This window comes from Aquarana catesbeiana, linkage group LG03, assembly GCF_042186555.1.
Source record: "Aquarana catesbeiana isolate 2022-GZ linkage group LG03, ASM4218655v1, whole genome shotgun sequence".
Taxonomy (NCBI): Eukaryota; Metazoa; Chordata; class Amphibia; order Anura; family Ranidae; genus Aquarana; species Aquarana catesbeiana.
In genome coordinates, this window is record NC_133326.1 from 66,837,983 (window position 1) to 66,850,708 (window position 12,726).

General features: G+C 40.6%; 1 protein-coding gene across 1 annotated transcript in view; it reads right to left on the minus strand.

Moving 5' to 3' along the window:
- The window catches only part of GALK2 (galactokinase 2), a 311,651-nt gene that overhangs the window by 107,912 nt on the left and 191,013 nt on the right, over positions 1–12,726 (minus strand). The window contains exon 7 of the mRNA XM_073618652.1: positions 8,790–8,942. Within this exon, the coding sequence (XP_073474753.1) occupies positions 8,790–8,942 (153 nt within the window). The remainder of the gene's footprint in view (positions 1–8,789; positions 8,943–12,726) is intronic.

Below are 12,726 nucleotides of genomic sequence, written 5' to 3' on the forward strand. Positions count from 1 at the left end.
TGTTGTAGAGATGTGGAGAGTAGGTGGTTCTGCAGAGTTTAGCAAAAGAAAACTGGACAAGGCTGACAAAACTCTGACCAAACAAATGCTGTGTGTTGTCAGCTCACAAAATAAATTAGAAACAGACTGCAACTCTGACAGATCAACAGGTATTCTTTGGTTTTTACAAGTTCACAACATTGGGAAATATGGAACTACAAAGAAACACACACGAGGGAGCAAACGCCTAGTGCATTACCCAAGATTTATTTGTACAAAAAAAACAAAAAGCCAAATGGATACTCACAGACGATGGAAGTGAGAAGCATAACAAAAAGTCCATTCATCAACCAGTGTGGTACCGAGTGACCTGACTGATAGCAGTGTCGGCAACTGGCGCATTTCAGGGATGCACCCCTTCCTCAGAACTCAGCCCCGAAACGCGTCAGTGGCCGACACTGCTATCAGTTAGGTCATTCGGTACCACACTGGTTGATGAATGGACTTCTTGTTATACTTATTACTTCTGTGAGTATCCATTTGGCTTTTTGTACAAATAAATCTTGGGTAATGCACTAGGCATTTGCGACCTCCTGTGTGTGTTTCTTGATATCTCCCACAAATGTATCTGAAAACTTAATGAAGCTTGCAGATTTTCTTTAATACTGTAACTGTGCTAAAGCTGGCCATATCCATGGTTCAGCAGGTAGGTATCGATTTTTTTTTAACTCTTTATTTTCAGAACAATGAAAAAGGTACCAGTTACAAGTCGAAAATATTATAGAATCCAGGATACTCCTCAATCCCTAACAATAAATTAGTCAGTGACAACTTTGAAAGGCACATATAGCCCTGTGAATACCTTTCACCGGTGTGAGAGAAACACTTGTGTGTGAGTTGGGTGGATGTGTTCAGACATAAAACCACATTGATTGTCTTGTAAACCCTGATGAAGGGGTGCCTTTTTTCAGTCTTAGAAGCGCCAACTGTCTTAACTTAGTATTCAGAGTCATTGGATCTCCTCATGTGATAGCATGAAGAGGATGAGGAGTTCCTGGGCTGTGAAAAAAGCATTGGAGTGAGGGGTAGCTCAAGAAGGGGGAATGTAGGGGGGAGACAGCTTGTAAGGGTCATAGGGGAGGGGGAGAAAGAGCAGGGAAAGACACTTCACTACAATCCCTTGAAGAAACCCAGGATTGTACAGCATTCCACTGTGGTTTGGAAATCCAACAAGTAGAACTAAGTATTACAGAACTGGTTCTCTGTATGCTTTGTACACACCATTAAACCTTCCATGGACTTAATTTTGTTTACCTTGGTTATCTTATAAATCGTTTGGAGGGGCAACGGTCTGTTTCAAATCCAGCGTAATGCAGGTTTTTGCGGCACTGAGTAGGGGAATAAGGAATACATTTTTATAGCACTTCACTTGCATAGGAGTAAGGTGGAGGAGGAAGGCCCGAAATAAGGTAAATTTGAAAGATGTTTTTCACCACTTCTCACTCTGAACCCCCTGCGTGGGTATATAGTTGATTTGCTTATGTGAATTTTTCATTGCAACCTATTGCACCTGGAAAAATGGACTTCCCCTCTAGGCCCTCTGGCTTAGGGGTCCTATGCGAACCTTTGGCTCGTACCATTAGGTCGCTCAGTAGACCTTTTGTAGTCTCAAAACATTCCATTGTATGTTCCTTTACCCATGCCTCTGTGCCATATTCTCTGTAATTGTACCCCCTGCATGGGTGATCAGTTGTCATGTTGCTTTGCTTATTACAATAAAAATCATTGTACCAGAAATGTGATTCCTGTATTATGCTGGAAACAGAGTATATATGGGTAAGCCTTAAAATTCTTTCCCTTTGTTGTTTTAAAAAAAATGGTATCAAGTCTTTTTTTCTATTGGGACAGGTACACTGGGATAAATTGGCCAGGGAGTTGGATTAGAAGCTGATCAGAGATGGATAGGCAGTGCTGTATGGGGGATGGGTCCAGGCATAGGTCCTCAAAATTGGTAATAGTTGTTGGAGGGTGAAGGGGGTTCAACTGTGCTTTGTATTTTGCACATGGATTTATAGCCTGATAATGATTGTAAGCTTTTAAGTCAACTTTTACCTGTTTCTTTCTGGGGATGGAATGTTTTATCTACCAGACTTAGTGAGAACTTAGGATGCACTACAATTCGTTCATGCCTGAAGGGTGCATATCTTGGAGGATACGTTGTCAATCTCGGGTGAACAATTGAAGGGTGGCTTGGCTACTTAAATTTCAAAGTTTCTCAATGGTACATAAAGCGGTTGCCCTGCTGAATAGTAAACATATGGTGTCACCTGCTCGGCATGAGCACCATTTACAGAAAGCTGCTGGGCCATCCCCATATAACCCCTTCCACTCCCAACTAGTCTCAGTTTTGTAGAAAGCAATAGGGAGCTCATAAAAACAGAGGCAAGTGACCTGTATAACGTACTATTCTCCAAATATCGGTCGTACATTATGGGACACAGGATCATTAGTTATTACTATGGGAAATCTAAAAGCAGTCCAACTGAGTGGTGGGCAACACAGCAACAAACATCAACAGGCCTATGTAACAGGTCAAGAAAAGCTCAACAGACTCAGAGCAGCACCACATGTCTGAAAATGTCTTCAGGAGGCAACCTGGTAAAACTTAAACATGTGAACAGGAGACCAGGTAGCAGCCTTGCAAATCTAAGAAACAAATGCTTTGTGCATGAAGCACTATAACAGATCTTATAGATTTGGTAGAGTGCCTTTACAGGAAAAGGAGGAACCCTATCCTTCAGATGATGACTAAAAAAGGATATAAAAGGGGAAAAATTTACTACACTCAGAGGTTCCTTGTGTGCTTGTTTTTCGTTTTTATATCCTTTTTCAGCATGCAGAGTCCCCTGCTAGGCTTACTCATGTTGCATTGTATTGCCTCTTAGTTTTTAGTATATCGCTGTCTAGTGCCTGATGTTACCTGTCTCCTACACTTTTATTCATTTATTTATTTGATAGGTTTATGTCAATTTGCTAATATATTTGGTGGGTGAGTATTAGATGGCATCTATCTTGAACTGGCACTATTATAGTCTCCCCATATGAACAGGTGGATTTAAATGTGTGGATTGTGTTTTTGCTTGAACAATAACTGATCCACGAACAACCTAGGTAAGCTTGATAAAATTGAGTTTGACAAGTTATGTTGGACTGGGACTCGGTGTAGTCATTAAGAGAGATTGCCGGCAGTGACGGGACTGGACTGATAGTATAAGCGCACAGGTGACTTAATATGGTGGTGCGAGCATGTCAGCTATCCTTATGAAGTGCTGGTCTTGTTACAGGAGATCGAGTTATTTGGAATTTATTGATCTGTCTGTAACAAGAAAATTTCTGGTGAGAAATACTCTATTTGAATAAAGATTTTACTCAAATTTTATTGCACCGTAGAGCTCATTTTCTTTGCATGTGATCCCTACTTAACACCTGCTTTGGAATTGTGGAGCGGAATAAAGGTCGAACGAGGTTCGTTAAGAAGAGGCGTGTGAAGATTTATTGTATGAAGCACATAGTGCTTGTCTGTGAAATGGCATGCAATACCATTTGGTGAGTGTACCTTCATTGAGATAAGGAGTTAACACAGAGCTATCACTATTGGTGTGGTGAAAGAAGATATCTTGATCTACATTTGAACTTTTAATGTTTATTGGACTCACAGCTACACTATGGTGTTTCAAGGACTCTAATATTGTTTGACTAACACAAATATGTGCACATATATGGATTAATTCATATGAATTTATTTTCTTTATATATATATATATATGTGTGTGTATGTATGTATGTGTGTATGTATGTATGTATGTATGTATGTATGTATGTATATATATATATATATATATATATATATATATATATATATATATATATATATATAAAATTTGCTGATAGTAACATATCTTCATTGGTTACTTTTTGATTTTTTGTATTAGGGATTTCAAGTGACGGCAGTGGTGTTATAAATAATCTTACTTTAACACATTTCCAAGTTAATTTTCTTTTTAACATATTTTCTTTGGGTAACCTTAGCGCGGAGTAGGGGTTGATGTTTTGGTGCCCACCAAAATTTTGCAACATCATGGACAAAGGCCTTAACTAGGCAGTGAAAGGTCAAAGATCTCTGAAAACAAAAAGGCCAAGGCCAAAATTTGGTATGCAAAGCCAAATTCTGATCTAGATCAAACTGGAGGAAGGGCAGGATACATTCTATGATGTATTTCCCAGGGTGAAATTTCCTTGACTTGAACTAAGCAAAATAGGCTTTCCAGGTGTGATGAAGTTGACTTTGCAAGAAGTTGATTTCCTAGCCTTCAATTGAGTAGAGGTGACCGAGTCTGATAGGCCCCTGACTCTTAGGACCATAGCTTAACCAAGCCATTATAGCCAGCAACCGAAAAGCAGAATGCACTGGCCCTTGGGACAGTAGAGCCTGATGATTCAGGAATGCCAGGAGTCTGAGTATATCTGAGTACCATTTCCTCCTAGGCCAATTTAGTGCAATGAGAATTACCAGAATTCCCTCCATCCTCATTCTGCATAACACCTGAGGTAGAAACTGGAAGGACAGTAAGGTGAAGATCAAGTTGAACTGATCCCATGGCATCACTAGAGCGTCCCTTGTGGAGTTAAGGGCGATGGAGCATAGACTTCTATGGGCCTTGTTTACCTTTGCCTCCTGGCTGAGCCCCATAAAAGTATATGGATTTCCACAAGCAATGAAATTCAAAGGATGGAAGTCCTTACTACATCCCTCCAGCGCCAAGGAGAGAAATTTAGAAGAACATATTTCTACTGGCATGACTTCCAATTCCCTCTTGATTCTACTGTAAATTCCTTACAGCAGGATAAATTCTACTAGCACAATATGGAGCCCTGCCATGCCTTTAGCCAACTTGTTCCCACAGGAACCCCTTCCTCCCCCTTTTTTTTATGTATTGTTGTCTTACCCCCACATGACCCATCCTAATCCTCTACCCCCACCACAACCCTACCTGCCCCACTTTCCATTCTCAAAACTCAGTGCTCTTTCCACCCACCCTTTTTCCTATCCTTCCTACTGTTTTATTAAAATAAACCCAAGGTCTCTTATGAGACCAGTACTGTCACGGAACGTACCACACTCCACTTGAGTGCTTCCGTCAGTATACCACTTCCTTGTAGCCTGGACTCAGATATCAGATATTCCAACCGCTCTCAAGCATAAAACAAGGCAAGACTTGCTTCACTGCTAACATGGACTATTTTTATTTAGAATCAAAATTACAAGACTTTATATGCCGTTGGAACCTCCTCTAACAATACAACTGTAACCTAATTAACATGAGCTAGTTTACTAAATCATTTACCCAGACTAGGTGACTATTCAATACACATTACCATAAACATCAACACAGGGTTAATTAGGACAAACAACAATGTGTGGAATACCCTTATGCTGGCCATACACTATACAGAAAATCGGCCGAACCCATTTTCGAAAAACGAACGTTCGACCGTGACCGCAAACGATCGTGCCATCATATAATGACCGATAAATTGTTCAGTGGACATAAATAAATAATTTTTTGTTCGTTTTTTTACATATACCTAGTGCAGACAGTTCGGACGGGAAACACATTAACCTTGCAATTTATCGTACGTTCGGCAGAAATTTTCCAAACTTCCCATTCGTTTTTTTCCCACAAAAACGTAACAAACGATTATCGATTTGTGCCCATTAACTTGCCGAAAAACGAACGAAGTGTCTATACGAACGATTTTTCGGCCGATTTTTCATATAGTGTATGGCCAGCATTAGAACCTGTGGTAAGCTAGACTGTTCGTCTCCTAGCCAGTCCTGGAGGCTAATGTGATCAGCTCACTCAATTAACAGGTTGAGTTCAGAATCAAACAAACCAATAATAGTCCCTACATACATCCTGGGAGATATTGTGGACAAATATTACTGTCCCATTTTAAGTAGTCCAAGATATATTTTCTCACTCACCCTGTGCCAGGATAGCACAGGGTGACTTAGACATAAGAGGTATATGGGGAGCTGAAACAAGGGCATCCCCTACTTTCCAAGGGATTCTGAGTTCCACGGGCCCTCCCATCACAAGTACCTAACACCATAAGCGACAGAACCAAGAAATATTGCAAAGTAATTTCGGTCTTTCACTTAATAGTTTTGTAATTATAACTAAATGTATATAGGTTCCTTGTCTAGCATGAAACAATGTACATTTGCTGACTTCTCTTATTTGATATTCATTTCATATACATTGAAGATTAAAAAAAAAAAAAAAAAAAAGTCAACATGAGTTATGAAGCTTAGACAACTAGCATTTTCAAAATAGGTCAGAAACGGAATCCCTTATGTTTTTAAGGGGCTAAAGAGGCCCCAAATGTTTTTTTTCATCCTATTTGAGCTCTCCTGAACTGTATATATACATCAGTCCAACTAAAAATAAACACTGTATGTAATAGAATGATGTCTCTATAATGGCCTGTGAACAAATGATAATGATCTGAATGAAAGGTTAGGGTACTAAATGAGAAAACTGTATGTGCTATAGAGGAAACAAACAGACAGACATGGCACAATTATTTTCACTATCCTTAACTAAAAAAAAAATGTGTTTGTTCCCCCTCCCCAGCCTTATTTGTGGTTTTCTTGGATCCAATAAAATAGTAATTAAACAGAGTCATCTTTATGTAAACTTTTAAAATATCACTTTTGCCTTATTTATGTGAGTGATACACATTCAGGACATCAAGACTCATGAAGAATTCATCATTTTGCACCAGTTATCCCCAGAAAAAATATAATGTTTATACAGACCAATTACCTGTTTGTGCCATGTCTTAGAAACATTGCATGGTGTGTTTGTCGTATACATTTTGGTTTCCTGTCTTAGTCAGAAAAGCACACTTGGCTCTAAACAATAAAAATTGTATTTACTGTGCCCCAAAACAAACAGCTGTGAGAACAAAATGAATGCATCAACTTTAAAGGTAAAAAAATATACAAGTGCACTGTGGCACCCTATAGTGCCCATATATATAACATATGCTGTTGTGTACTGAGTGCCAACATTTTTTTCTTTACAATAGTCTAAGGGATTTTCCAGTATGAATTAAAAGTTGACTTCTAATGCCGCGTACACACGGTCGGACTTTTCGTCTACAAAAGTACGACAGACGCCGATGGACTAAAGCTGGCTGACAATCCGATCGTGTGTGGGCTTCCCCGGACTTTTCCAGCCGCAAATCTGACGGACTTTAGATTTGAAACATGCTTCAAATCTTTACGTCGTAACTACGCCGAACCCAGAAATCTGCTCGTCTGTGTGCTAGTCCGACGGACAAAAACCCACGCTAGGGCAGCTATTGGCTACTGGCTATCAACTTCCTTATTTTAGTTCGGTGTACGTCATCACGTACGAATCCGTCGGACTTTTGTGTGATCGTATGTAGGCAAGTCCGTTCGTAAGAAAGTCTGCCGCAAGTCCGCCAAAAGTCTGACAAAAGTCCGTCGAAAGTCTGTTGGACAGGCTGTCGGACTTTTGTAGCCGAAAAGTCCGACCGTGTGTACGCAGCATAAGGCGGACTTTTCGACCGGACTGATTTGACAGACTTTCCGGCTGACTTTTAACGGACTTTCGACTGACTTTTTAATGAATGGACTTGCCTACACACGATCACACCAAAGTCCGACGGATTTGTACGTGATGACGTACATCGGACTAAAATAAGGAAGTTGACAGCCAATAGCTGCCCTAGCGTCGGTTTTTGTCCATCGGACTAGCATACAGACGAGCGGATTTCTGGGTCTGGCGGAGTTACGACGTAAAGATTTGAAGCATGTTCCAAATCTAAAGTCCGTCAGATTTTCGACTGGAAAAGTCAGCTGAAGGTCCACTGAAGCCCACACACGATCAGATTGTCCGTCGGACCAGTCCGGTCGAAAAGTCCGCTCATGTGTACGCTGCATCAGGGTTTTCAGAATGGTGGTTCAAAGACCCTTACAGTGATAAAGTAGTTAGATCAGTGTTCGACTCCCCTGTGCATAACGGACCATTCTTTGTTCAAAATGGTTTCTATGCTTGTGGGAGGTGTCAAGGTATCAAGTAAGACTATAGGGAATTTAAAAAAAAGAGAAAAACCTTCCTATTGGAAGTTACCAAAAAAGAATACGAAAAATTACAACCATTGCACAGAGCAGGTAAGTATGACATGTTTGTTGTTTTAAAAAAATAAAAAACACTGTCAATTTTATAACACTGCATGTACTTATTTCTTATTTTGTTACTGCATGGCTTCCTAAGGGATAATGATGATGATGGATGCTAATGCCTCTTGGAAGCACTTACTATTGCACGCAAAATTTTTAAACTTGTACTTTTTTTTTTCTATGAACAAACGAGTGAGTATATTACCACGCACCATTCACCCATCAACAAAGTCATTTAGACCACTGCAGCAGAGATGTGTAAAACGGCCATTGCAAGGAAAAGTACAAACATACCAGGATTGCTACACTTTCTGCTCCTTGCCTGTCAGACAGATCACGAAGCGAGGGAAAACTTCATCACTGGTCATACACACTGCATTTATAACCAGACAATGGTTCTTATCCTTTCTTAACCTACACAAAATTAAAATCATGTTGACTAGAGTTGGACTTTATTGCAAATTCTGCAGTTTCAGAGTTACTTATTGTCCTGCAAATTGTGTACGTTTACAATGTATTGTAATAGTTACCATACCTTGGTGGCCAGACGACACTCCACAACTCTTATATTGAAATGAGCTGTTGCAGCTTTATTCATTTCAACACAGCTATTCGCAATAACAAACACAGCTCCAGAGGGAAGTTTCACATCAGTAGCTCTTATAGGGTTAAACTCTATCAGCTTGGCCTATAATGATAACAAGATAACAGTTAGATAGCCTTCTTATATATCAGAATTGTTTAAGAAAAATGTGTCAGCTATGAGTGGACTATGGTGGGCTGAAACCTACTGGTTTCTTTTACTCCTTGTGACTACATCTTTTTTAGTGCTGCACCTTTTGACTAGCGTTGTACAGCCGTGGCCAAAAAGATTTGAGAATGACAAATATACATTTTTACAAAGTCTGCTGCTTCAGTGTTTTTAGGCCTTTTTGTCAAATGTTACTATGGTGTGCTGAAGTATAATTACAAGCATTTCATAAGTGTCAAAGGCTTTCATTGACAATTACATTAAGTTTATGCAAGGAGTCAATATTTGCATTGCTAACCCTTCTATTTCAAGCTGCCAGTCAACTTTTGGGCCACATCCTGAATGATGGCAGCCTATTCTTGCATAATCAATGCTTGGTGTTTGTCAGAATTTGTGGGTTTTTTGTTCACCTGCCTCTTGAGGACTGACCACAAGTTCTTAATGGGATTAAGGTCTGGGGAGTTTCCTGGCCATGGACCCAAAATTTTGATATTTTGTTCCCCAAGCCACTTAGTTATCACTTTTGCTTTATGGCAAGGTGCTCCATCATGCTGGAAAAGGCATTTTTCCTCACCAAACTGTTCTTGGATGGTTGGAAGACGTTGCTCTCAGAGGATGTTTTTGTACCATTCTTTATTCATGGCTGTGTTCTTAGGCAAAATTGTGTGTGAGCCCACTCCCTTGGCTGAGAAGCAACCCCACACATGAATGATCTCCGGATGCTTTACTGTTGGCATGACACAGGACTGATGGTAGCGCTCACCTTTTCTTTTCAGGACAAGGTTTTTTCCAGATGCCCCAAACAATTGGAAAGGGTATCCATCAGAGAAAATGACTTTATCCCAGTCCGCAGTCCAATCCCTGTATCTTTGGCTGAATATCAGTCTGTCCCTGATGTTTTTAATGAAAGGAAGTGGCTTCTTTGTTAGCCTTCTTGACACCAGGCCATCCTCCAAAAGTCTTTGCCTCCCTTTGCATGCAGATGCATTCACACCTGCCTGCTGCCATTCCTGAGCAAGCTCTGCACTGATGGTGCCCTGACCCCGCAGCTGAATCGGAGTCAGAGTCCTGGTGCTTGCTGTACTTTCTTGGGCACCCTGAAGCCTTCTTCACAACAAATAAACCTCTCACCTTGAAGTTCTTGATGATCCGATAAATGGTTGATTTAGGTGCAATCTTAGTAGCAGCAATATCCTTTGCCTGTGAATCCTTTTTTGTGCAAAGCAATGACGACTGCACATGTTTGCTTGCAGTTAACCATGGTTAACAGAGGAAGAACAATTATTTCAAGCACCATTCTTCTTTTAAAGCTTCCAGTCTGTTAGTCTAACTCAATCAGCATTACAGAGTGATTTCCAGTCTTGTCCTTGTCAACACTGACACCTGTATCAACAAGAGAATCACTGACATGATGTCAGCTGGTCCTTTTGTGGCAGGGCTGTAATGCAGTGGAAATGTTTGGGGGATTAAGTCCATATTCATGGCAAAGAGGGACTTTGCAATTCATTGCAATTGATCTAATCACTCTTCATAACATTCTGTAGTATATGCAGATTGCCATCATAAAAACTGAGGCAGCAGACTTTGTGAAAATTTAATAATTCTGTCATTCTCTAAGCTTTTGGCCAGGGCTGTAGAGTCCCCAACTGTAAGGGGAGTCAAAATACATACTACATTAAACTGGTAGACTGATGCCTCCTGTCATAAGCAAATAGGGGGTGGGGATATTCAGCTAAAGAACTCTTGCTGCTGAAGTCCCAAAGAGATACGTGAAACAGCATGAAAGATTCAACCTCCCATATCCACCCATAACTGACATTGCTCAGTGGGTTGACATTATACAGTCAGTAAAGCAGGCACACAATAGAAAACAAACCTACAGAACTTGCTATAGAGTATGACATTCTGCATTCTGTGATTGCAAGTGGGCAGATATGGCATAATGAATGACCTTGAAAACAAATACAGTATTTAAATGTTCAAAAATAAATATGAATATAAAGATTTTAATTATTGCAGACAACACAATCGCTGTCACTTAATATGTAAAATGCTTGGAAAATTTAGAAGAGATGTAGAGTGTCTAAGTAAAAGCCATGAAAGGCCACTGAAGACATTACAGTTGTGCTCAAAAGTTTGCATACCCTGGCAGAAATTATGACATTTTGGCATTGATATTGAAAATATGACTGATCGTACCAAAAAACTGTCCTTTATTTATCAACTTCAATATTGGGCACTAGGGATAAGTTTCGAGTTTGAGTCGAACTCATGTTCGACTCGAACATCAGCTGTTCGCAAGTTCGCCAAACAGCGAACAATTTGGGGTGTTCGCGGCAAATTCGAAAGCCGCGGAACACCCTTTAAAAGTCTATGGGAGAAATCAAAAGTGCTAATTTTAAAGGCTTATATGCATGGTATTGTCATAAAAAGTGTTTGGGGACCTGGGTCCTGCCCCAGGGGACATGGATCAATGAAAAAAAAGTTTTAAAAACGGCCGTTTTTTAGGGAGCAGTGATTTTAATAATGCTTAAAGTGAAACAATAAAAGTGTAATATTCCTTTAAATTTCGTACCTGGGGGGTGTCTATAGTATGCCTCTAAAGGGGCGCATGTTTCTCGTGTTTAGAACAGTCTGACAGCAAAATGACATTTCAAAGGAAAAAAAGTCATTTAAAAGTACTCGCGGCTATATGAATTGTCGGTTCGACAATACACATGTAGCGCTTACCCCCGAAGGAGCGGCTGAATATTTGCTATATCCGTAATTCATGTTTACTACTCAACCCTCGCAGCCTATAGATTTAAAAGTCACAGTCCTTAATGCTTTTTCTTAATGCTTTATTTATCAACATAAACTGGGATGGGAGAAGGACTTCCTTTGAGATGCTCTTTTGTTACATTGTCATCTTTCAATGATTCTTACAGAAAAATCTATGAACAATTGCGGATAATAAGGAGATCATTTTAAACGATCTCTTCACTCAGGGACGATGGAAGTAGATTTAATAGAGAATTAGTTGATAAAGAGTCACTCTGAATAACTTCTTCATCTGGATAACTTTAAAAGGAACAATCCATATCTCTATATGTGTGCTTGCAGCTTCACCGCTACCTCTTTACCACTACTTCCCACCAGCATGGTACTTCCAAATTAAGCTAAAGGAGAGCCACTTTGCACAACTTCTCCCGCTTGAATGATTGGAATCCCGGGGCAATGCTGAACTCAAAGTCATAGGCCATTACTACCCATCTCACTGACTTGTGCACCAACAACCCTAACCCTCAGCCCGGGTTCACACCACAACGGGCTGCGGATCGCACAGGAGCGCTGTGCGTCCCTGTTCACCGTTTCAGGGACGAATCAGGGCCGATTCTATGCCTGAATTCGGCCCTGAAACGCAGCCAAAGACGCACAGCGTTTTTGTGCAGTGCGCACCGCAGCCGCCCCGGAGATATGTGAACTGGCTCCATAGCCAGTCACATTTTCCTGCTATGCGAATTAGAGGTGCGGAAACGCACCTCTAATTCGCATAGGTGTGAACCCGGGCTATGTCTCTGGCAGTACCTTTCCCTTGGGCTTTCACTCACGTGATCAATAGTCCATGTGCCACTCATAAACGATCAATCGCCCAGTGTCCTTCCGCTTTGTTGCTACTTCATCCGCAATGATTCTCAGTTTCTCTCACTCTTTGTGGCCCGCTCCCCTCCCCGCAGGGGCG